Source organism: Ranitomeya imitator, chromosome 3 (genome assembly GCF_032444005.1).
Source record: "Ranitomeya imitator isolate aRanImi1 chromosome 3, aRanImi1.pri, whole genome shotgun sequence".
Classification (NCBI taxonomy): domain Eukaryota; kingdom Metazoa; phylum Chordata; class Amphibia; order Anura; family Dendrobatidae; genus Ranitomeya; species Ranitomeya imitator.
Window position 1 is genome coordinate 197522732 of NC_091284.1, and position 27514 is coordinate 197550245.

The 27514-nt window shown below is 44.3% G+C and overlaps 1 protein-coding gene across 5 annotated transcripts in view; it reads right to left on the bottom strand.

Annotated features, from left to right (window-relative positions):
* The window catches only part of ST7L (suppression of tumorigenicity 7 like), a 224845-nt gene that overhangs the window by 56380 nt on the left and 140951 nt on the right, over positions 1-27514 (bottom strand). For 2 of the 5 annotated variants that reach the window (XM_069761734.1, XM_069761735.1), the window contains exon 14: positions 22776-22915. In XM_069761734.1, coding sequence (XP_069617835.1) covers positions 22776-22915 — 140 coding nt within the window. Of the gene's footprint in view, positions 1-8077; positions 10397-15587; positions 15830-22775; positions 22916-27514 lie in introns of those variants that run through there. The other 3 variants (XM_069761733.1, XM_069761732.1, XM_069761736.1) reach the window with 3 other exon arrangements.

Below are 27514 nucleotides of genomic sequence, written 5' to 3' on the forward strand. Positions count from 1 at the left end.
TTTATATAGCGCTAACATATTCCGCAGCGCTTTACAGTTTGCACACATTATCATCACTGTCCCCGATGCGGCTCACAATCTAAATATCCTATCAGTATGTCTTTGGAATGTGGGAGGAAACCGGAGTACCCGGAGGGAACCCACACAAACACGGAGAGAACATACAAACTCTTTGCAGATGTTGTCCTGGGTGGGATTAGAACCCAGGACTCCAGCGCTGCAAGGCTGCAGTGCTAACCACTGCGCCACCAATTATTCCCGGCAGCACAGGTCTTGTGTACACAGGATGGCTTGCTGCCAAGAACAATGACCTTTTGGCCTGTTTAGACTGCATTATTATCATAGGAAAGCTCAGTCCAGGTAGGGCAGTACGGTGGCTCAGTAGTTAGGCACTGTTGCTTTGCAGTGCTGGTGTCCTTGGATCAAATCCCACCAAGGACAACATCTGCAAGGAGTTTGTATGTTCTCCCCGAGTTTGTGTGGGTTTCCTTCAGGTTCTCCGTTTTTTTCTCACACACTCCATAAACATACTGATAGATAATCTAGATTGTGAGCCCCAATGGGGACAGTGCCGATAATGATAAGCTCTGCAATATTAATAGTGCTATATAAGGAATAAATAATTACGCAGTGTGAATGGAACGTAAACCACAACTCCTGCGTCATGATTGGTTCTCTCTCTCGTCAGCCAATCACAGCTCACCATGAAGTCATTCTATGAAGAGCTGGTTTCCATTACATCAACCACAGAAAGTTCATAAAGTACAGACTACTAAACCAGCAGTAGTAATGAGCAATACAAATGTGTGTTTCTCTGCTAATCAGGCCAATGGACATAAGCCTAATCAGAAGCCAGGCAACTAAATAATATCAGCTTGTGAAAGGCGAGGACAGCCACAGCTCATTAATATGGGGGAAGGACATTGTGAAAGCTGATCACTGAGCTGCACCCGTTTAAATCAAAACTACAGCAAGAAGCCCAGTATGAGTGTGTGCTCACAACGTCCTTTTTTAAGCAGCTGAGCCAGCTAATTTGTCAAGAGGAGGACGCTTCAGGAAACATTTCAATCTGTTTTCCTGAAGCATTTTTTACAGTTTTTTTTTTCATTTCCTAAGCACTATTTTGGGTTTTGGCTCTCCAGTTAATTTTTTTTTTTAGCATTTTGACAGCGTTTTTGTGACATTTTATTTTACTGGTGTTTTTCGGTCACTCCAATCAACAATGAAGAAACAACTAACGTATTTTCAAGCAAAAACTCAAAATTACTTTATTATTGACTTCTATTATGAAGTATAGAGGCATCTTCAGAGTGGAAAATGCCTAAACACTGGTCAGTGAACTTTTAACCGTGTGGCGTTTTTGGAAACCTGAAGTGGTGAAAAGATACTTCCCTGCCTGAACATATGAAAAGAAAGTTATTTTTATATAGAAAAGCATATGTTCATTCATTAAAGCGTTTAGTTGGCAGTTTTCGGCGCAGAATCCGCCTGAAAAGCCATTGTGCGTACATACTGTGAGGGTCCTGGTGACACATTCTTTCGAAGCAATGGAAATATCTTGGTGTAAAATATAAAGGCACAAAAAAGAATAGCTATATACATATTATATCTGTGTACGCGACAACGTAATAACATTCATGTTAATATTTATCATCAATTAACTATATCTCTTCGCAAAAGTCTGACATGTGGTTATGTCACGAATTTAATATCTTCACACAACAAACTGCGCTTGTACATATGCTTGACAGATATTGTAAAATAATCCATGTCTTTGGGTAAACACGAAGCAGCCCCATTGTATGCGCGGTAGCCGCCCGCTTACTGCAGTTTGTGTTATCTTTCAGTGTGTGCTTGTGTGTGGTCTCACATCTCCGCGCTCAGACAGCACTACATAATCCATCAACGTTCCACTGCGCTGTCAGTCGCAGATTTATTTCCTGCCTGGTAACTACCCATATCATCTCTAGGCTTTGAAGGAGCCATTTGATGCGATAGTACATCTACTATACAGGCATTACACACAAGAAGCAGACATACTGAAAAAACGGAGGGTTTTTTTTTTTCAAAAATGTATTTTTTTTTTAATATGAGGAAATAAGCCAACAAATGTGGCAGAACACTTAACTGTTGGTAAAAGCATGCTATATGTAAAACTGCAATGCTCCCAATAAAGTATCATTAGGAGCTCACTCTCAAACATAGGAAGGGCTAACCTAATGGTCTTGATATGAGAAAACTTTACACAACGATGCTTCTGCCGCGCAATCAAGGGCTGGTGTTTTCATCGGTCTCGTATTTAACACAATAAGGTTGGCTGTGTTGGCTATATGCATTGTCCGTATTATCCTACTATTACTAGAGATGCGTGGATCAATTTCTGGGACTTCAGTGCAGTGTCCAGGTCAGTGCTAGGTGGGAGACACGCAAATATCTGGAATTAATGGCGCAGCATTAAATTAGTCAGAGCTGGTGCAATGTCACATGTGCGACGTGGCCCTCAGGTGAAGTCCCGACAACCCCGGCTAATGAAAAGCCAAATTCTGGGAATCCATCTGCTCATCTTTAATTATTACATTAAAGAAACCGTTGTTTTCCTTCTGGAGACTAGCTAATTTGCATACTTTTTCCCCAAGGAGCACTGCATGTAAGACTTAATACAACTGCTGGATCTCCTTAATGAGAAGCAGTACCCGGCAGAGTAGCATCAATGGCATCTCATCCAACCATTCAGAACCCTATACTGTACTGAAGAGGTGAAGGAACCTAGAGACAAATGTCTACAGATGGGTGTCCGGATTGGTTAGAATCCCTAGTTATGTTGAATTCTTTTTTTATAGGTCAGACATTGACTTATGGGGTATCTAGCTATAACTTACTTACCCCCTGAAGGAGTGCTTCTGAAACATGCATCGGGGTGGGCGCACAGACCCCGGGAACCTGGACGGCTACTTTCTATCTAATGGTAATAACATTCATTCCCCTGTGGCAAGAATTTCTGCCTTCGGTGGCATTGGGTCTCTTATACTATAAGAAATTTGTTTGTCTAATTTGGAATTTTGTTAGATTCCATATGCCACACAGGTGCAGATATAATCATTTATTACAAAACTTAATTTACTATTTTTCACTATTTTTCTATACCCCCTTATTAGAGAGGGAATGCTTTTGATAACTTTATTGAAATATAGGCAGCCATGGTCCCCTGGCTCTGTGCCCCCCTGGTACAGTCATGCGTTTATGCGGTGGCTTGTATTTAATGTGGTACGGTGTCCTCACCTATTTTCTATACTGTATCTAATAAAGCTTATTTATATTTTATTATAAGTTGTGGTCTTCATGGTCGTTATTTTGCTTTTTTTTTACCCATTTCCCCCTTCTGTCTCCTTGTTTATCAGCGACTAGTCCGTATGCTATATCCAATATCTTTATCGATATTTATTCTCCTTTCTACCTGTAGTAATACCTCTGTAGCTGGTAGCTATGCTGATTAAAGTCGTGATTTTGCTTATTCCATAACTTACAATACAGATTTTTTTCTTTTGGGTAATTTCCCATGAAGAAATCCCCGTGAGGGGTCGTGCACACAAGTGTAAAAATCAGGCGAATGCTATCCATTGTCTTGTAGTATAATTTTCATCCCCATGTTATTCTATGCGGCCATGGACAAATAGAATTTTTACCTCAGTCGGTCAGTCCAAGGAAGAAAAAAACCACAGCATGCACGAGTTGTATCCAATTTCGTCACACTCGGTCATTCATGTCTATGGTTCCGAGGAAAACAATGGACCACACTAAGAACACATCCAAGTGCAGTCCAATTTTCATGGACTAACAGAATGAAGAAGATGGATAATTTTATTTTCTCCACATCAGAGAAAATTAGATTACGCTCTGAGCAGAGTGTGACCAGCATAATTGGACCGATTTTCTCATATGAGAGAAGATCGGTTATTTGAGCCTAGCTTAATGGCTGTTTGCTTTGCGCAATGCACAAACATCCTCCAACCAACAAAATGCTTACCAGTCAGCAATCGTTTAATAGTCTGTATACGCAGACCAACCCTGAAACAGATGTGCTCTGATCCTTTCACGCAACGAACGAGTGATTTACTTATTTGCTGGAGGCTTGTCAGATTAATGTTATTTGGAACGTTCGTTCATGATAATCGAGCAGTTTAAATGGACCTTGAGACTCCATACACCAACTGCATCTTCAATGAGAGCCAGTAAGCAGAGCTGTATTTTGTAGGTGTGTGTGGCCACTGGTAACCACGTGATTCCCAAAACAAATTTATGGGCATCCCCTGTTCTGATTAAAATTAATAATTAAATAAAGTCTTAGGCTATACACAAACAATACATATATATACATATATATACATACACTGCTCAAAAAAATAAAGGGAACACTTAAACAACAGAATATAACTCCAAGTACATCAAACTTCTGTGAAATGAAACTGTCCACTTAGGAAGCAACACTGTTTGACAATCAATTTCACATGCTGTTGTGCAAATGGAATAGACAACAGATGGAAATTATTGGCAATTATCAAGACACACTCAATAAAGGAATGGTTCTGCAGGTGGGGACCAAAACCACATCTCAGTACCAATGCTTTCTGGATGATGTTTTGGTCACTTTTGAATTTTGGTTGTGCTTTCACACTCGTGGTAGCATAAGATGGACTCTACAACCCACACAAGTGGCTCAGGTAGTGCATCTCATCCAGGATGGCACATCAATGTGAGCTGTGGCAAGAAGGTTTGCTGTGTCTGTCAGCGTAGTGTCCAGAGGCTGGAGGCACTACCAGGAGACAGGCCAGTACACCAGGAGACATGGAGGGGGCCGTAGGAGGGCAACAACCCAGCAGCAGAACCGCTACCTCAGCCTTTGTGCAAGGAGGAATAGGAGGAGCACTGCCAAAGCCCTGCAAAATGACCTCCTGCAAGCCACAAATGTGCATGTGTCTGCACAAAAGGTTAGAAACCGACTTAAAATATGCGCCATATAATGCTGCACAAAATTTAATGATGGCCCCATAAGATGCTCCATTGAATAAAATGCCACATATAATGCTCCATAAAGGTTGATAGCCCCATAAGATGCTCCATAGAATGTGCCCCATATGCTGTTCCATAAAGGTTGATGGCCCCATAAGATGCTCCATAGAATAATGTGCCCCATATGCTGCTCCATAAAGGTTGATGGCCCCATAAGATGCTCCATAGAATAATATGCCCCATATGCTGCTCCATAAAGGTTGATGGTCCCATAAGATGCTCCATAGCATAATATGCCCCATATGGTGCTCCATAAAGGTTGATAGCCCCATAAGATGCTCCATACAATAATATGCCCCATATGCTGCACCATAAAGGTTTATGGCCCCATAAGATGCTCCATAAACTAATATGCCCCGTATGCTGCTGTGATAAAAATAAAAAAAATGACACTCACCTCTCGTCGCTGGGTGCCGAGTGTCGGTGTCCTGAGCAGGAGAGGACACCGTCGCGCTATGGGGGCCAGGTGCTGGAGTCGCCGCTGGATCAGGCCCCCAGCACTTGTGTTATTCACTTGCACCCGTTCCACAGCCGCGTGCCTCTGTGTCTTCCGGCTCTTTGCAGTGACTGTTCAGGCAGAGGGCGCGCACTAAACATGTCATCGCGCCCTCTGACCTGAACGTCACAGCCAGAGGACGAAGAAGACACAGCAGGCGGTGGAATGGGGACAGGTGAATATTGCATGGCTCACCCTCCACCGTCATACTCTCCCCCTCCTGGCGCGGTCTCTGCAAGTCCCTGCTTCTTGGATGGTCTCCGTCGCGCGCCGGCAGCTTGTTCCTGTGTTCAGCGGTCACATGGTCCCGCTCACTAAAGTAATGAATATGCGCTCCACGCATATGGGAATGGAGTCGCGTACATATTCATTACTTTAATGAGTAGTACCACATGACCGCTGAACACAGGAGGAGCTGCTGGTGACAGAGGCCATCTGAGAAGCAGGGACCTGCAGAGACGCGTCAGGAGGGGGTGAGTATGATGTGACAGCCGCCACTCATGCCACTTCCCCTCCCCTGCCAACCCCCTGGGACAATGACTCGAGTATAAGCCGAGAGAGGCACTTTCAGAAGTAAAAAATGGGCTGAAAATCTCGGCTTATACTCGAGTATATACGGTATATATATATATATATATATTTATATATATATATATATTATAAAAATAACTTATCCAGACAAGTGCAACAATTTTTTCTCACTTGCCATCAGTGTGCAGTCCGTCTACAATTACACCATGTTCCAAATTAGTATGCAAATGACATTTTTCTCGGATTTTCCTAAATGGACAGTGCAAATGACAGTCAGTCTAATAAGTCATCACCCGTTAGAGTATACATCAAATTTTATTGAAGAAATGGGCAGCACGGTGGCGCAGTGGTTAGCACAGCAGCCTTGCAGCGCTGGAGTCCTGGGTTCAAATCCCACCAAGGTCTGTAAAGAGTTTGTATGTTCTCTCCATGTTTGCGTGGGTTTCCTCCGGGCACTCCGGTTATCTCCCACATTCCAAAAACATACTGATAGGGAATTTAGATTGTGAGCCCCATCGGGGACAGTGATGATAATGTGTGCAAATTGTAAAGCGCTGCGGAATATGTTAGCGCTATATAAAAATAAAGATTATTATTATTAAGAAACCTCCCAATGATAACAGTATTATCTCCAAAATGAATAAAAACTCAAAATGCACTGTTCCAAATTATTAGGCACAGTAGAATTTCAAAACATTTGATATGTTTTAAAGGGAACCTGTCACCTGAATTTTGCGGGACCGGTTTTCGGTCATATGGGTGGAGTTTTCAGGTGTTTGATTCACCCTTTCCTTACCCGCTGGCTGCATGCTGGCCGCAATATTGGATTGAAGTTCATTCTCTGTCCTCTGTAGTACACGCCTGCGCAAGGCTATCTTGCCTTGCGCAGGCGTGTACTACAGTGGACAGAGTTTTTGGAGAGTTTCTGCTTGTATTTCTTTGCATGAAGTCAGAACAGCCTCCCAGAGCTGCTGTTTTGATGTGAACTGCCTTCCACCCTCATAGATCTTTTGCTTGATGATACTCCAAAGGTTCTCTATAGGGTTGAGGTCAGGGGAAGATGGTGGCCACACCATGAGTTTATCTCCTTTTTTGCCCATAGCAGCCAATGACTCAGAGGTATTCTTTGCAGCATGAGATGCATTGTCATGCATAAAGAGGATTTTGCTCCTGAAGGCACGTTTCTGCTTTTTATACCATGGAAGAAAGTTGTCAGTCAGAAACTCTATATACTTTGCAGAGGTCATTTTCACACCTTCAGGAACCTTAAAAGGCCCTACCAGCTGTTTCCCCATGATTCCGGCCCAAAACATGACTCCTCCACCTCCTTGCTGAGGTCGCAGCCTTGTTGGGACATGGTGGCCATACACCAACCATCCACTACTCCATCCATCTAGACCATCCAGGGTTGCTCTAAACTCTTCAGTGAACAAGAGTGTTTGAAAATTAGTCTTCATGTATGTCTGGGCCCACTGCAACCGTTTCTGCTTGTGAACAATGCTTAGGGGTGGCCGAATAATAGGTTTATGCACCACCTTTATGATCCTACACCTTGAGGTTCGAGAGACTCCAGAGGAACCAGCAGCTTCATATAACTGTTTGCTGCTTTGCAATGGTATTTTGGCAGCTGCTCTATTAATCCAATGAAATTATCTGGCAGAAACCTCCTCATTATGCCTTTATCTGCATGAACTCTGCCTGTGCTCTGTTTGTCACAAATCTCTCCACAATATGATGATCACTGTTAAGTTTTCATGAAATATCTAATGTTTTCATCCCCCGACCAAGGCATTGCACTATTTAATGCTTTTCAGCAGCAGAGATATTTCCTTTTTATTTCTCATATTGCTTGAAACCTGTCGCCTGCTAATAATGTGGAACATCATTTTTAAACAGCTTTCCTTTAATTAGAATCACCTGGAAAACTAATTATCACATGTGTTTAAGATTGATTTCGGTGATCCATTGAGCCCTGAGACAAAATACCATCCTCGAGTTTATTTGAAAAACAAAACAATTAAATCTTTACGACACTTAAATCCAATTTGCATAATAATTTTGAACACAGTGTAGTTTTCTTTACTCAGCAGCTGTTAATCATTTACAGGACCAATTACAGTTTCCTATGTTACAAAATTGCAATGTATCCATAATAATCGCATGCTTTACTGTGTTTACGTATTGGCATCCGATTTTTGTTTTCACACTCAGACATGAATGGGTGAGTCTCATCTAAATTTTGGAGGAAAATCATGCATGTTGTGATTTTTTTTCACCTGAAGAGTCAGTGAAAAAAATTGTTCATTTGCACTGCCCCATTGAATAACATTTGTCCGAGTGTAATCTGTTTTATTTTTTACGGATAGCACTCGGACCGAGAATACGGATGTGTAAATGAACCCTTACTCTGATGTGAGGAGTGCTCAGTCAACTATGGAGGCAGCCACTTCCTCCAGATATATGCACACACAGTGCTGCTGCACTTCTTGACATGTATATACAGCAGACACACTGCTTGCACCTGTTCACACTTGCTACTTTCTTTTAGGAGGTTCTGGTCAGATTTATTTTTTTTAGCATATGATTAGACCACATTTCACTGCTGTTCATTACTTTTTTGGGAGGATCAGTCTGAATCCCCAAAATTGGGATTTAGATATGCTCCTGACAAAGCCATTGCCCTCAACAAGAGAAAGAGTCCAAAATATGGTGGGGACATGGATGAAGCTTAGGACATCAAGAGAGCTCAGGACACCGACAGAGAACAAACACACATAGAAAGAAAAGAATCCAACAGAACCACCTCCTGGACCACAAGCAGACCCAGATTCTCATAAGTATCAAACCCTACTCCTCTGCTTCCCCTAGTTACACCCTAACCCTTTCTTACACCCCTAACACTCTGTGTTATATCCCTGTGTCCCATTAGTAATCGGTACAGTCAGTATTGTCACGGTGTGGGGAGGTTGCTTGTGTCGTGTACGTGTGTCTTTATAAGTGAGTAAGTAAAGGTATTTTTACTGTGTGTACATTAGTATATGGATTTCAGATTGATTTGTACATGTGCTAATATTATACTGTTTTATTGTGACAGAAGCGTGTCTTGTTAGTCAATAAACTTGTTATATTTTACTATAATAAAGTGTCATCTAATCAGTGTGCGTATGTGCAAAGCAACGGATACGAGCGGCGTTCATTACAGATTTCCCTGACCAGTCCCTGGACTGAGAGCAATGAAACTTGGCACAGTTATTAGTCCTTCTCTACATAGATGCCACATAGGGACACACACTATCTCTTTAAGCAACTGTAAACACCTCGCATGTGGAAGTCGACAGGTTGCCCCAAAATCCACGTTGTGACTTTGGAAATCAGAGTCTTATCATCTGGAAAATGCTGCCCTGAAAAATAAATTCATTGTTGGAAAGAGGTGGAAGTCCATTGGTACAAGGTTGGGTGAATAAAGGGGATGCGGTACAATTTCAAATCCATTGGAAGGTGCTTCCATTTGGGCAACATGTGAGTTGTGAACTGGTGCATTGTCTTGCAGAAGGTGAACACCTTTGGTGAGCATGTTACGTCTCTTCATTTTGATGGCTTCCCGCAATTTCCTCAGCAGTGAAGCATAGTATGCCCCAGGTATCATGGTACCCTTTGCTAGGAAATACTATGTGCTGGCCCCAAAAAACTGTGAGCATGACCATGCCTGCCGAGGGTTGGGCACATGCTTTCTTTGGAGGCAGTGAGTCATGATGCTGCAACAGGACTTTAGTCTTAGGATCATAGTGATGGACCCAGCTTTCATCCAGTGTGATCAATCTGTTGAAAAAGTCCTCCTGGTTTCAATGGCACATCGTCGATAAAGCCTGAGAGCATTCGACTCGTTCCTGCTTCTGGAAAGGTGTGAGCAGCCGGGAACCCAGCGAGCGGATACCTTATGCATGTGAAGATGGTCTTGGATGATTTTTTCCATGGACCACACACTAATCTTGACATTTTGGGTTAGGTCGTGAATGATTACGCAGCGATTTTCCAAAATAGCGACCTCCACATGCTGGATGGTGTATTCATCAATAGTAGAGTGGAGTCGCCCTAGAATTGGAGCTGTCAGCACCAAAGTCCGACCACATTCGAATTGACGATGCCAGTTCTTGACTACATCATATGATGGGGAATCATCACCATTACCCTCTTTCCTATCATTGAACGTCTTCTTTGGTGAGCGGCCTTTCAAGTACAGGAACTTGATAACTGCTCTGTATTCCACTGGGACTATAATCAAATCTCACACCACTTCAGCACCTGTAAAATCAAGACCGTTATTAGTTCTGAGTTGCTCGTAACCTATAGAGACTTGTATAATTACACATGTGCAGTTTCAGCATCCTGTGACAAATAGAAGCGGGTCAGGGGAAATCTTTAATGAACGCCCCTCAAATACTTTAGTACAAGGAAAAAGGTCGGAATTAAACAACCCTCCGGAACCGGAATAGAAAGAGAATACAGTATTAGAATATTAAGATCTAACATCTGATATATCTAACCCCCTTTTACAAGTCCTCTTTCTCTCTGAAGAGACCATCTGTGTAAGGATTCGGAGAAGAACACGAGAGTGGACCCTCTGGGTCATGACTCTAGAGCCCCCGAGGACGAGCAGACCAGATAGAACCCACCCCCTCTACAGGGAGTGTTAGGAGCAGGCGCAAGGGGGATGGAGACACAACAGCTGGAGCCAAAGGGACGGCTGCTGAAACAAAAGAAGAGGACAGACACAGCGGTGACACCGAGTGGGCAAGACTGGAACCAGGAGAAAGCTGTTATGACCTGGTGGTTAGGAGCACCCGGAATGACCTGATAGTTAAACCTCATACAGGACGAGCTCTGGGATGTGGGAGCTCTGCTGACCGCAAGCCCTAATCCTATCACACACACTAGAAATAGCCGTGGAGCGCTCCTGACCAGACCTAGGCACCTCGTCACAGCCTAAGAACTATCTAGCCCTAGAGATAGAAAATAAAGCCTACCTTGCCTCAGAGAAATTCCCCAAAGGTAAAGGAAGCCCCCCACATATATTGACTGTGAGTAAAGATGAAAGTCACAAACGCAGAAATGAAACAGGTTTCAGCAAAGGGAGGCCAGACTGACTAAATAGACAGAGGATAGGAAAGGTAACTTTGCGATCAGCACAAAAACCTACAAAAGACCACGCAGAGTGTGCAAAAAAAGACCTCCGCACCGACTCACGGTGCGGAGGGGCCACTCTGCATCCCAGAGCTTCCAGCTAGCAAGACAAAATCATGAAAACCAGCTGGACAAGAAAACAGTGAACAAATAATGACTATCAGGAACTTAGCTTTTGCAGGAGAAGGCAGGTCACCAGAGAGATCCAGGAGCGAACTGAACCAATGCAAAAACATTGACAGCTGGCATGGAGTAACGATCTGAGAGGAGTTAAATAGAGCAGCCAACCAAAGGATAAACCACGTCACCTGTGTAAGGAACCTCAGAAGCAGCAGCTTCACTCACAGCCACCAGAGGGAGCCCATAGACAGAACTCGCCCAAGTACCATTCACGACCACAGGAGGGAGTTCGACAACAGAATTCACAACAGAAAGCACGGCAAAGACACTGGGCTGACAAGGCAGGAAGGCAGGGCAGGCACGGTGGAGACACAGGGCTGACAAGGCAAGTACGTAGGGCAGGCATGGCGGAGAGACAGGGCTGACAAGGCAGGAACGCAGAGCAGGGACGGCGGAGACACAGGGCTGACAAGGCGAGTACGTTGGGCAGGCACGGCGGAGAGACAGGGCTGATAAGGCAGGAACGCAGAGCAGGCACGGCGGGGACACAGGGCAGACAAGGTAAGTATGCAGGGCAGGCACGGAGGAGAGACAGAGCAGACAAGAATGGAACGCAGGGCAGGCACGGCGGAGAGACAGGACTGACAAGACTGGAACACAGGGCAGGCACAGCGGAGACAAAGGTACAGAGACCTGGGAGCCTAGGACAATAAGTACAGGGAAACCTACAAAGAAAAGGCGTCTTACCTGGGAAGACGCCAGGAAGAAATACCCAATGGGCGCCGCCATGTTGGGGCGGAGCCATCGGGTCGCGACCTCCCAGGAGGCAGTGTGGCGCAGGAGACGTGACTGCGCATGCGCGGAAGAACAGAACGCCGCGACCGAGAGAAGGGAGAAGCAGAGCGGCGCGGAGCAGAGCTGGGAGCGCGCCGAGGGACAGAAGAAGACAGGTAAGTATATGCGGTCGTAACAGTACCCCCCTCCTTACTCCCCCTCTTTTTAAGGCTGGAGAGAAATCTCTCCATGATAAGAGGAGCATTGATGTTCTCACGGGGCTCCCAGGATCTCTCCTCAGGACCAAATCCCTCCCAATCAATCAAAAAATAGGTCGTCCCCCTAACAACTTTTTTGGCAAGGATATCTTTAACATTAAAAATAGCATCAGAAGTACTGAGTTGTGGAGAGTGAGGGATAGACGGATGGAAACGATTGAACACTGCGGGTTTGAGATGAGACACATGGAAGGCACTGGGAATACGTAAGGAAGCAGGTAGCTTCAATTTGTAGGAAACATCATTGATACGACTTAAGATAGGAAGGGGACCAAGGTAGCGAGGTCCCAGTTTGTGAGAGGGAATCTTAAGCTTAATATAGCGAGAAAATTGCCAAACTCTATCGCCGGGAATAAATTGAGGAACATCCAAAAGTTTTTTATCGGCAAACCTCTTCATTCTATAACTAGCACTTTCGAGAGCCTCTTTGGTCTCACTCCAAATTTTAGAGAACTTCTGGGACAAGAAATCTGCCGCCGGTACCCCCGAGGTGAGAGGAACAGGAAGAGGAATGCCCGGATGTTGACCAAAGACCACAAAGAAGGGAGATTTGGAAGAAGATTCACTGGGAAGATTGTTTAAAGCAAACTCAGCCCAAGGAAGTAGAGAAACCCAGTCATCCTGATGAGCATTGGAAAAATGTCGCCGGTATGTAGTTAGAACTTGAATAACTCTCTCCACTTGGCCGTTGGACTGTGGATGATACGCAGAGGAGAAATCTAGGTTAAGCTTCATTAGTCCACAAAGAGCTCTGCAAAAACGAGAAGTAAATTGAACTCCTTGGTCAGAGACAATATGCTGCGGAAAACCATGAAGACGGAAGACTTGATGTAAAAAGATTTTTGCCAACTCAGGGGCGGAAGGCAGGCCAGACAAAGCAACAAAGTGAGCCATTTTGGAAAACCGATCTACGATAACAAGGATGACAGAGCAATTCGAGGAACGAGGCAAATCGGTGACGAAGTCCATGGCGATATGGATCCAAGGAACGGAAGGCACTGGCAAAGGATGCAGGAGTCTGGACGGAAGCTGTCTGGGAACTTTGTTCTTGGCACAGGAAGGACAAGTAGCTATGAATTCAGAGACGTCTTGACGGAGGGACGGCCACCAATAATGCCGAGAGATAAGGGAGAGTGTATTCTTCGCTCCAACATGTCCTGCGATCTTGGAGGAGTGTCCCCAACGTAAAACTCTCACTTTGTCTTGATTCCTCACCTAAGTCTTGCCAGGAGGCGGAGAGACCACTCTTAGAGGAACAAGAGTGACGATTCTTGCAGGACCAATAATATGAGCCGGAGAGTCTTCTACGTCCATAGGCTGAAAGGATCTAGAGAGAGCATCCGTCTTGATGTTCTTATTTCCGGGTCGGAAATGAAGCTCAAAATCAAACCGTACGAAGAATAAAGACCATCTGGCTTGTCGTGGATTAAGTCTCTGAGCTGACTGAACATAGGCCAGATTCTTGTGGTCTGTGTAAATGACGAACGGATGAACGGCTCCTTCAAGAAAATAGCGCCACTCCTCTAAAGCTAACTTGATAGCCAATAGTTCCTTATCTCCAATGGAATAGTTCCGTTTAGGGGAAGAGAAGGCTTTGGAGAAAAAACAACATGTAACTAAATGGCCAGAAGAGGATCTTCGCAAAGAACTGCTCCGGCTCCAACGGACGATGCGTCGACTTCGATGATAAATGGTCTATTAGCATCTGGACGATGAAGCACAGGAGCTGCAGCGAACCTCTGCTTTAGAGTCTGGAAAGCTTTTTCAGCTTCAGAGGACCAAAGATTGGAGTTGGCTCCCTTGCGAACAAGAGCTGAAATAGGCTTAGCAATCGAAGAGAAATGAGGAATGAACTGTCTATAGTAATTGGCAAAGCCAAGAAAACGTTGGATTGCTTTTATTCCAAGAGGACGAGGCCAGTTAAGAACTGCAGAAACCTTCTCAGGATCCTTTTCCAGACCAGACTTCGAGACAATGTATCCAAGGAAGGGCAGGGAGGACTGATCAAAGACGCATTTCTCAATCTTTGCAAAAAGATGATTCTCCCTTAGTCGTTGCAGGACACGACGTACATCCCGTTTATGAGAAGAAAGGTCCGGAGAGAAGATGAGAATGTCGTCTACATAAACCATGACACTGAGAAGATCCCGGAATACATCATTAACAAATTCTTGGAATACCACAGGTGCGTTGCAGAGGCCAAACGGCATAGCCAAATACTCATAGTGACCGTCGCGAGTGTTAAAGGCGGTTTTCCACTCGTCTCCAGCACAAATTCGAACCAGATTGTATGCTCCACGCAAATCCAGTTTGGTAAAAATTTGCGCTCCTCTGAAGCGATCAAAGAGTTCAGGAATGAGTGGCAGTGGGTATTTGTTCTTCACCGTAATGTTGTTTAGGTCTCTATAATCAATGCAGGGCCGAAGTGAGCCATCTTTCTTCTTTACGAAAAAGAAGCCTGCTCCGGCAGGAGAAGAATATTTGCGAATGAATCCCTTTGCAAGATTCTCTTGAATACAGTCCGACATGGCTTGCATCTCAATAGGGGAGAGAGGATAGATTCTACCTCTTGGAGGGATAGCCCCAGGCATGAGGTCGATGGGACAATCATATGGAGGTAAACCTTCTGCCTCCTTCTTGTCGAAGAAATCCGAGAAAGAACTGTAGACACAGGGTAAAGCGGAAAAGGAAGAAGAAACACCCACAGGAAGCACCGGCAGCAGACAACGTTCCCGACAGAATTTTCCCCAGTGCAAAATATTACCATTATGCCAATCTAATAAGGGCTTGTGATTCCGTAACCAGGGAAGACCTAGAAGAGCAGGATGAGACAGACCAGCTAAAACATAAAATGCAATTTTCTCCCTATGCAAAGCCCCTACTTGAAGCTCCACCTCATGTGTAACTAGTGTAACGGTCTCCTGTAACACTTTACCATCCATGGATGCAAGAAATAACGGACTCTCCAAGGTCTTGACAGGGACAGAAAATTTTATGACCTTTTCAAGTCTAATAAAATTCCCTGCAGCACTCGAATCCACATAAGTGTCTAAAGAAAAGCCCTTACCAGAAATGTGTAATAAGACAGACAAAGTAAGAGGTAGAGAGGTATCACAAACACCTAGGGAGGCTTCTCTTACCTGACCTAGGCGGAGAAGTTTTCCGGACGTTCAGGACAGGACCGCAACAGATGAGAGGCACTCCCGCAGTAGAAACATAACCCTTGAGTACGCCTCTCCTTACGTCGTTGTTCAGACATTTTGAGACGGTCCACCTGCATCGGTTCTGGTGCGGACGCTATGGAGGAAGTACCGAGCCGCGGACTGAATGGTTTGCGGGTAGCAGGGGAAGGCCGAAGAAGTCTCCGCTTCCGAGCACGCTCCTGGAAATGAAGATCAATACAGGTAGCCAAGGAAATCAAATCCTCCAAAACCGTAGGAGTGTCCTGACCAGCTAGCTTATCCTTTATACGCCCGGAGAGACCTCGCCAGAAGGCTCCTACCAATGCCTCATTATTCCAGCCTAAATTGGAAGAGAGAGTACGAAACTGAATGGCCCAGAGTTAAGGATCCTTGATGGAGATTAAAAAGAGCCTCAGTAGTAGAGGCCAGACGTCCGGGTTCGTCAAAAACATGTCGAGAAGTCTCAAAAAATTCAGACAATCGGGAGACCATGGGATCGTCTCGCTCCCAAAGGGGATTAACCCATGCCAAGGCGTCACCCTCCAAATGGGAAATTAAAAAAACAATTTTAGCCCGATCGGTAGGGTATTGCTGGAGCAGAAGTTCAAAATGAAGGTGACACCGATTTAAAAAACCCCAACATAATTTGGGATCACCACTGTACCGTGGAGGTTTAGCTAAGCGGGGAGGTGGGTGGGGAGCAGAGACCGAGGTGGAGGTGGCCGTTTGCAAACAAAGCAGCCGGTCGTCCACCGAGGCCATGTAGCCAAGAATAGGAGCCTAGGCATCACGTTGCTCAACCAACTTTTGCTGTAAGCCAGCTAATTGGGAAGCATTATCAGGGTCAGAAGACTGAAGCGAGGAAAGACAATACATAGCCTTCATGAAAGACATGATACGGGTCTGATTCTCCCGCAAAAAGACTAACTCTTTTTGCGCAGCAGATGCTCCAGTGGGGTCCATGGTCTTTGCTTACTGTAAGGATTCGGAGAAGAACCAGAGAGTGGACCCTCTGGGTTGTGACTCTAGAGCCCTCAAGGACGAGCAGACCAGATGGAACCACCCCATATACAGGGAGCCTTAGGAGCAGGCCCAAGGGGGATGGAGATCCAACAGCTGGAGCCAAAGGGACGGCTACTGTAACAAAAGAAGAGGACAGACACAGCGGAGACACCGACTGGGCAAGACTGGAACTTGGAGAAGGCACGGCAAAGACACTGGGCTGAAGAGGCAGGAATGCAGGCCAGGCATGGTGGAGACACAGGGCTGACAAGGCAAGTACGTAGGGCAGGATGGTGGAGAGACAGGGCTGACAAGGCAGGAACGCAGAGCAGGCACGGCGGGGACACAGGGCAGACAAGGCAAGTACGCAGGGCAGGCATGATGGAGAGACAGAGCAGACAAGACTGGAACGCAGGGCAGGCACAGCGGAGACAAAGGTACAGAGACCGGGGAGCCTAGGACATAGGTACACTGACAATAAGTACAGGGAAACCTACAATGCAAAGTCGTGTTACCTGGGAAGACGCCGGGAAGAAATACCCAATGGGCGCCGCCATGTTGGGGCGGAGCCATCGGGTCGCGACCTCCCAGGAGCCAGTGCGGCGCAGGAGACACGACTGCGCATGCACGGAAGAACAGAACACCGCGACTGAGAGAAGGGAGAAGCAGAGCGGCGTGGAGCAGAGCCGGGAGCGCGCTGAGGGACAGAAGAAGACAGGTAAGTATGTGTGGTCGTAACAATCTGCAGTCCATGAGATGAAATTCTGATCTCTGTTTGGCAGTCAGTCGCCAAACAGAGGCCAAAGACTCACATTTTGGACTCTGCATGCCTTATTGGAGTCAATGGCTCCATAGAGGCCATTCATTTCATTTTCTTGGATTCAGATGGAAGTTCCCAATGAAGTTAGGAGTGGGCAAAGAAACCCAATGTGAACCTGACACAATGCTAAGTATATATGGTACTAATAGGTTTCCAACAGAGTTTTGCCACAGCACTGATGTAGTAGGAGTGCTAGCCATATCAGTTGCGATTGGTATCTATAGGTTTTACCTAATTACAGGGCTGATGCACTAAAATACATGCAACTAAGAATAAAGGTTAGAACCGTCCCGACTGGGTAGACTTTGATGATGGTGGGATGGATTTTACACTTTTTTTTAAACCAAAAACGGTGTTTACAAGTATCTTATGTTACTGATATGTGTTAGGGGTTGAGTTCCCGCCTCTGCACAGGGGGAATCTCGGGCCATCTCCGCTGCGGTCTCCCATTCTTCTCCTGCCGCAGTGGAGCCTGCTCAGCGGAGACGTCAGTCCCAGCGTCTCGCTCAGTCTGACTCTGTACAAAGAGTTACTGCTGCTTTTCCTGCTTCTGCCATTGAAGTCAGTGCTGGGCAGCGGCGAGCAGACGCTTCTGGGACTAAGTCCTGCTTTTCTCGTTCTGAGCATGTCCAGAGATCTCAGTGGAGATCGAGGGTCACACGATCTGATACTGCAGCTAAAGCCATTGGTCCTTCAGGAAGGTCCTGTAGGTGCTCACGCTCTGTGGCAGCCTCTCATTGGTTCTTCTAGGAAGGTCCTCTACGTGCTGCAACTATTTAAGGCTCGCATGGCGATGCACTAGTATCGTTCTATGTTATGTGCTTTGCGCCAGTGTGGTCATGTGAGTTTGTGTTCAGGGACCCGGCTGAAATAAGCCGCTAGAATGCTGGCACCTCCGGCGAGGAGATTTTGTGTGAATGTATTCAGGGACCTGGCTGAAATAAGCCCCTAGAATGCTGGCACCTCCGGCGAGGAGTTATTGTGTGCATGCATGACCACTGACTGCTCTCAGTTGGGTAGTTAGCCTGTGCCACTGTGAAGTCAAACAGGGCACAGTGCTTTGAGTTCACAGCTACTCTGTGAAGTAACAGAGTTAGCTCATACCGCCATATAGTTCCGCCGTTTACTAGCAGCAGGTTCTCCTGCACGGTGGACCCCGGGCTGCGAACGCATCTATTATAATAAAACCTCTATATTTACTCGGTGCGTTCCGCTAGCCCTAACAATATGTACTATTGCTTTTTACTTACGGTACTTACAGCAGGGTATATGCTCATTTTGTTTCTATCTTAGGTTTTGTCTCTCTAATCGCCAGACAGACTCCTACACATTGCATGTATACCAACTTATACTCCAGTTCAATCCTTTCGGTTTTTAAGAATAGAACTATACTATACAAAATATGGCAGTCTTTTATATACTGTATCAGTTCCTCTAGGTATATAGAAAAGCCTACAGCCATTGTTCCACAATCATTATACAGCCAGTACAATTGCATAAGATATAGGTTACATAGCCAAAAGCAGGGTACGGAGTGAGACCAGTTCATATTCCATAGTGTAAAGACAAAAAATGCACGGGGTATTACATGAGGGTAAGGTTCTTCTATATTGTCACCCTCAAAGTGTGCAAAACCAGGAGAGTATATTCTCAGACAAGGCACCCTACCTACGAATGGAAGGCATTACACAAGACAAGACAGACGTCTAATCACGGCATGTACAGATATGGCCGCAACTTGTGAGGCTGTCCATGCGCCTTTCTCCCTCAGACAGACAAAAGACAGTGTTTATAGAGAAAACTAAATTGATTGTAAGCAGGGTTTGTTTAGGGGGCTTGGAAACTACCAGTTTATCTTGGCAATAGTATATGTAAGGAATTTTGCTCTGTTTGATATATGTTTATATCCCATGCTACCTATTTCTCAAGAATGTTTTTACATGTAATTCTGATTGTCACGCTCTTAACCTCTTCTTTACAGCTTCACATTGAGCACAAGATCCTATATTCCTCCTCTATTAACCCTCCACCAATCTCAGGGCAAATCTGAGGATCACCTTAGGCATTTTAACCCCATGCTATCTGGACAGAGCACTACAAGACAGAGGTATAGAAAGCGGAAAAAAGTTCTTCCACGAGATAACAAAATGTTGGGTTCCTGAGCCCCATTTGACTCTCATCTGCAAAAGCGTGCAATCCAGTTTACATAGTCCTAGAGGAACTGATGGAGCAGATAGCTAAGTCCGTGCTTACAATACAGCCAGCAAGGGACTGCAGAGGAATTAATCACAGCCATGTCCAACTGCATTTTTTCACTTAACGCATAGCAGAAGTTTGGAGAAAGGAGGCCCCATTGCCAGGCGTGCAACTGCTTTGACAAAAATTAGTACACAGATCCAGGAAGAAATATGTTTTGTTAATTTAACCCCTCCAGGTGCAAAGTGATATTTAAAAGCTGTGGCTAATCTATATTGGGGGGGTCAATCTTTTAATCGATCTATTAAATACATATCCCTGTGCATGAACTTTGTAAAAAGGGCGACTTTTTGGCTGCCAGCCGATGTACTCACAGTGCAGAGCAGAGGTGGCCAGGGTGTCTGGGAACATACGTAGTGCTCTGATACTAGTGGCACAATTGTCTATGGGTTTTCTCCAGGAGGAAGAGTACGGGCAGACTTTCTAATCACTTGAACATATATGGGCTTCATACATTCTAGACGGGCAAACACTGTGTATACAGGGTAAATTCTATACACTGGAGTGCGGTGCAATTACTAATCTACATGAAATAAAGTGGTATTTACAATGGATGCTAGAAGATCAGAGGGGTGATACAAAAACACTATAAAACACCATATTAGCAATACTATTGTAGCAGCAGCCCTTGGCCACTTGCTTTGGAAATGTCTTCATTTTTTCAATCCAACTTCTATGTTCGGCTGTTGATTTTGTTCCTTTCAGCAGCTCCAACCCCTAGAGCCCAACCTCACTAACAATTTCAATCAGATTCGGTCTGATGATGTGACCAGGACTAATCACATAATCATTCTAAAATGTTGTCATAAGCTCACAAGTCTAGGCAAATGAGTCTGGAGAACTATTTGTAGATCTGAAACCTGTGTCACTCCAGCTCTATTCAATGCTCAGCGCCTTCTCCTCCTGTTTGTCTGACAATTCGTTTGTCTGAAGTAACATAGCATAGACACTGTCAGTCAAATAGGTGGAGACGCACTGGGTGGGGAATAGAGCTGGAGTGGCAGAAGCTTCAGATCTGCAGCCTCATTTACACATCAATTCAAACACTGGTTTCTCAGAAAAGGAGGACCTGACTGAACATGTAAAGGTATTGTTGGACTTCTCTTTCAGTGAGTTATAGATAGTTTAGGGGTGATTCCCTTTTAAGTTAATGGGGTACTAGCACAGTCCTCACTCTTTTGCAAGCTCTATATAGAGGTTTTTCCTGCATCACTCACAAAAGTCTGCGGTTTCTCCACACCATTGACTATGTAAATTCACTAAGAAGATCCAAGCATTGCACCAAAAATGTATCAGGAATTAAGATTAGGAATGTTTTTGGTTGATTCATCAATTGCTACTTTTTAAAAAGTCACAAAATTTGGTGCACTCCTGGAGCGATTTTCTGCACTTATATCAAAGTCGCATCTTTTGTGAAATTTTTAAAAAGTTGCAACTTTCTCAAAAAAATCACAAAAATGAAAAGTAACAGGAAAAAAGCCTTTTTTTAACCCCTGGAGGTATTTTTGCTTTTACGAGTTTAGAGACACCAAACATGTCTAGGTACTTTTTCTAAGTGGTGAAAAAAAAAAAACTTTGTAGAAAAAAAAAATTGTGCCATTTTCCGATACCCGTAGCGTCTCCATTTTTCGTGATCTCGGGTAGGGCGAAGGCTTAATTTTTGCATGCCGAGTTGACGTTTTTAATGATACCATTCTGATGAATATACGATCTTTTGATTACCCGTTACAGCATTTTAATGCAATGTAGCAGAGACCAAAAAAGCGTAATTCTGGCGTTTTGACTTTTTTCCTCGCTACGCCGTTAGGTTAATCCTTTTTTTTATTGATAGATTGGGTGATTCTGAAGGCGGCGATGCCAAATATGTGTATGTTTGAATTTTTTTTATTGCTTTTCAATGGGGCGAAAGGGAGGTGATTTGAACTTTTATTTTTTTTTAAATATTTTTAAAAACATTTTTTTTACTATTGGCAAGCTTCAATAGTTTCCATGGGAGACTAGAAGCTGCCATAACCTGATCGGCTATGAGCAGTTGAATGAGCAGTTCGCCTATATGTAGCTGAATTACTCCCTTGCTATGAGCGCCGACCACATAGAGGTGGGTTAGTCATGCCAACCCACCGGTGCCCCACGATCACGTGACGGGAGTCACTAGTGGGCGGATTTCTGGAAATGCATATTAAATGCCGCTGTCAGCGTTTAACAGTGGCATTTAACAGGTTAATAGCTGTGGGTGGATCGCAATTCCATCCGCGGCTGTTCTGGGCACATGTCAGCTGTTCAAAACAGCCCACCATGTGTTGGGAAAGATGTGGGCTCATCGCTGGAGCACATATCAAAGGGAGGGAGTCCGACACCAGCGTAAATATACGCCCGATGCCGGAAAGGGGTTAACTTTGCACCATACTCAAACTGTGTGCCCCATTTTGATGAATTTGGTGCACTTGAGGTCAATGAATGCCACACAAAAAAAAGAAAAAAGACTTAAAAACCACCACACATGATGAGTTGGAACCATAAACATGGTGGCTTAGTGATTAGCACACTGCAGCCTAGTAGGATTAGGGGTTCAGGTTCAAATTCCACCAAGAGTAAGATCTGCAAGGAGTTTGTATGTTCTCCCCATGTTCGCGTGGATTTCATCTGGGTTCTCTGGTTTCCATCCACACTCCAAAGAAATACTGATAGGAATGTAGATTGTGAGTCCCAATGGGGACAGTGATTATTTCTGCGCTGCAGAATATGATGGAGCTATATAAGCTAGCAAAATAAAAAAAATTCTATGCACATCTTGTCCTGGCTGGAAGCAAGCAATGAACCTATGACTTCCAACCTGCAATGCAACAACACAATAAGCAATGAGTCTCTACAGCCAATACAATGTAATATAAACCATGTGTATCGAGCTACATTATAATTACTATTCAAATTGTTTCAAATTGTTTCGACAAACATTAGTTAAAACCTGAAAAATAAAATGTCCTCCTTCAAGTATAATTACTGCTCATTTTAAACTTCAATGCACATTAGGAGATTTAGGTAGAGGATTCTAGTGGATTGATACTTACCGCTTTTACAAAAACTCCCATGAGCTCTGGGAACTGGTGGGTGAGAAGAGCTAGCATTGCAGTAAAAGAACATAGCCCAGCGGTGAAATGGATGAAGAACGGCAACTCCTTCTTTGGATACACAGATACCTCGTGAAACGCTGTGTAAAGATACAGAAGCATTATAATCCGTTCATGAGATTTCAATTGACAGGCTTTCTTGTTTTAAATATCATTTACTGGCAGTTACCTATATGCCACGTACTACTAAGGCATGGAACTGGCAGTCATTAGGGCATACCAAAGCTTGTCCTAACCCCAGCAAGACAACCCTGGGTTCTAAAAGAGGATCTGACACCTGATCTAAAGTGGCCAATGTTTGCTTTCTCCCCTGGAGTGTCGTAGACATTTTCTAATTTTTTTTAATGTTATACCTATCTAAACATTGTTGCAGCAGAAATGGCATTGGTCTCTTTCAGCAGAATAATGATCACTACAAATATTGGTCCTGATTCATCAAGAGTCGGTCGATGCTCCCGATTCACTAAGATGAGACGGACTCTTAGTGAATCAAGCGAGGCACAAATTGGAGCGTGCTACAATTTACAGTCAGAGATGGGAGTAAGATTGTGGCATAGCTATTATCACCACTAGTAATGAATTGGAAGAGTGGGGATCACCACACCCACAGTCTGCAGTCAACCCCATCCTGGCTGCTTCCATTTCTGCAAAGATGGGGGAAAAACACACTTCACATTGTGCAAAAATGATGAGACTTTTCAAAGCTTTTTAAGTCAGAATATTGGTGTAAAAGCTTTGATCAGGTCATTCTTAGGGACAGGTTTCAGGAACAAGACAAAGAGTTTAATGTATTGACTTTGACTCTAAATTTCCCAAATTTCAATCTGATTAGGAATTTGTGTGATGCTCTCAAAAAACAAATCTGATCCAAGGATGCCCACCAAGCAAAAAGACAAAATGTAAAGGATCTGCTGTTAATGTCATTGTGTAATTGACGACAGGACACTATGGTCATGAGCACGTTAGTATCTGCTGCCTTTTGTTGTATATTTTCCACACAGTTTTGCCACAAAACCTGAATGCACTGGTTGCATATTGTTTTTCTTGCAGGTTTGAAGCAGTTTCATATCTGTAAAATGTTAATTCTTTTAGCATTTTTGCAAGCATCTTTCAGCTATTCTAATAAAGGAGGAAGACGAATCCAAAAACGCATTAAAAAAAGTTGCAAAAACGCGCTTATTCTATGTTACGTTTTTGTTGACAAAACTTCAGTATTTGCAGCAGTAATGTCTGCAAATCGTTCATATGTGAACATATCCTTTAGGCTACATTCCCTCATTGAGCCTTTAGCGAGATTTTATTACATGGATTTTTAAAAAAATGCTATTTTACTTAATAGGTGCATAAAATATGCAACATCAAAAACTCACCAAAAGCTAACCCTGGGAACGTAGCTGAAACCGAATACTGCCAGGGAGAATAAAGTTCATTTTCTTCCCGCAGTACACGGTTAAGTGCAGGCGCCGGGCAGGTTATTAACACTATTAACCTGCAGATTAGCAGTGTTTTTTTTGGGTGGTAGGTTCCCTTTAAGAGATTTCGTGGAGTGCATACCACAGCAGAATGACCTGCTTATTTGCATACCTACATAATATTAGTCACATCGTCCATGTGCCATGGGCCTATTTGACCAGGGATGGATCATTACATCATTCTTTTAATGCAACACTGTGACCAAAGTTGCAGTGATCACATTAAAATTCCAGCACCATCTTACCTCTGGGTAGATGGTGTTGTCATCCTGGGGGGTGTTGCCACCCTCCTGCAACCATGATCACTGTGATTGGCTGTTCAATTCTGAACAGCCAATCGCATTTCCCAGTGCTTTAGTCAATCAGATTGCCTGAAACACTGATGTCTCAGCCTATGATCGGTGCTCCAAGATCAACAATCATAGGCTACTGCCTGGCAACACCAGGCATGGCCTGGACCCACTCTGATTGGTGCGATCGATGATTACATCGATCTTGTCAATCACAGGGCACAGCCACGGTGTGACTGTGCTGTGCCCTGGCTGTGACCTGCCTAGGATAGGAGCTGTGAGAGCATTTATCCTAGGCTGTTGCCTGGCAACATCAGTATCACCAGGGCAAGCTCAGATTGGTGAGATCGATGTCATCATTGATCACACTAATGACAAGGCACAGCAGCGGTGTGACCGTTCTGTGACCACGCTGCAGGTCCTCACAGTAGCTCAGGATCTCTGCAGAGCGGTCATGCTACAGGATCTGTGCTGTGCTGGGCCTTGTAGTGCTACAGAAGCCTGTGACACCACAATCCCTCACTGCTGAAGAAAGAAGAACAAAGAAGACAAGACAGAAGAAGAGAGACAACAACTGTAAGTGTTTTGATGCCTGCCCGATCTCTCCTTATACACACCAATCCCCCTCTTTTTACCCCCTCCAGCTCCCTTTGCGTCACCTCCGTGCGAGCACTCAGCAGCTGCCGAGCATTGATTGGTGAGGCAGTTCACCGATCAGCACTCATGTTCGCTGTTTTAAACTTTCCTTTTTCAACCCCTCTGCGTCACCTCCGTGAACACATCCAGCAGCCACCGAGCTTTTATTAGTGACGCAGTTCACTCATCGGTGCTTGTGCCTGCTGTTGTAGACACTTTTCTTTTTAGCCACCACCATGCGCACATCCAGCAGCTGCCGATCTTTGATTAGTGACACAGTTCACTCATCAGAGCTCGTGCCTGTTGTTTTACACTTTTCCTTTCACTGACTTTTTTCTCCCTGGTTGCTGCTTTTTTTCTTTTAGCTTTTTCTTTACAAACAAAAAAGTTTACACCAAGCACTATCTGACACACACAACTAAATAAAGTACTGACACAAATACCACATACATAAAAAAAAAATCAGTGGAGGAGGCATATGCTTTCCTTGCCTCCAACATTGATAGTGAGGGAGAGGATCCCACATTTCTTTATTTTTCAGATTCCTCCTCATCCTCTTCAAGTGCTGAGCCGCCACACAGGACAATTGAAGCAGGGCCCCCCATTCCAGAAGATGAACCAGGGCCCCCCATTACTGACCCTGTATGGACCTCACCCCCCGACAATTATGAGCCACTGATTCCTGATTTTGTGGCACAATCAGGAATCAAGTTTGACACCAGAGGCCTCAAAGAAATAGATTTTTAAAGTCTTACTCTCTGAGAATTTTGTTAACCTCATGGTGGGCCAAACTAATTTGTACGTTCATCAATTTTTGGCACAAAACTGCGATTCATCATTTTCTAACTGGCCTCCTGTAGATGCTGGTGTAATGATGCAGTTTTGGGGCCTGGTCCTTCACATGGGGATCCTGAAGAAACCAGAACTTCGGCAATTTTGGAGTGTTGATGATTTATAATAATAATAATCTTTATTTTTATATAGCGCTAACATATTCCGCAGCGCTTTACTGTTTGCACACATTATCATCACTGTCCCCGTTGGGGCTCACAATCTAAATTCCCTATCAGTATGTCTTTGGAACACTCCAGTGTTCCAAATGGTCATGGCCCAGACACATTATGAAGCCATCCACAAATTCCTGCATTATATCGATAATGCATGGTGTCCTCCCCGAGATGACCCCAACTTTGACCGTCTGTTCAAAGTTCAGCCGGTCATTGACAACTTCAACAAAACGTTTGCTAAAGTGAATGTGCCCCAAAGGGACATCTGCGTGGATGAGTCCCTAATTCATTTCAAGGGGAGGCTTAAATTCCGTCAGTATCTGCCCAGTAAGAGGACCAGGTATGGAATCAAACTCTATAAGCTGTGGGAGAGTACCTCAGGGTATACCCATGGATTCAGAGTTTATGAAGGGAAGACACCTGGATTGAACCCCCCTGGGGGCTAAAAGATCATTTTTGTGGGAAAAAAAAATCATAGAATGGTAGAGTTGGAAGGAACCTCCTGGGTCATCTGGTCCAACTCCCTGCTCAAAGCAGGATTCACTAAATCATCCCAGACAGATGTCTGTCCAGCCTCTGTTTGAAAATTTCCATGACTAACTGTCAAAAAGTATTTTCTAATATCTAATCTGTGTCTCCTCCCATTGCTTCTAGTCTTCCACTGTGCAAATGAGAATAAAGATGATCCTTCTACAATGTGACAGCCCTTGAGATAATTGTAGACAGCTATTAAGTCTCCTCTCAGTCTTCTTTTTTGCAAGCTAAACATTCCCAAATCCTGTAACCATTCCTCATAGGACATGGTTTGCAGACCGGTCACCATTCTGGTCACTCTTCTCTGAACTTGCTCCAGTTTGTTGATGTCTTTTTTAAAATGTGGTGCCCAAAACTGGACACGGTATTCCAGATGAGGTCTGACCAAAGAGGAGTAGCGGGCAATAATGACTTTGCGTTATCTAGACTGTATGCTTCTGTTAATACACCCCAGAATTGCATTTGCCTTTTTTGCTGCTGCATCACACTGTTGACTCATGTTCAGGTTATGATCTATTAGTATACCCAAGTATTTTTCACATGTGCTGTTGCTTATCCCTATTCCTCCCATTCTGTAAATGCTTTTTTTCACTTTTATTGCCAAGATGTAGTACTTTGCATTTTTCCTTGTTAAAAACCATTCTGTTAGTTGCTTCGCACTGCTCCAGGTTATTTATATCTTTTTGGATCCTCTCTCTCTCTTCTCTAGTATTAGCTATCCCTCCTAGCTTTGAGTCATC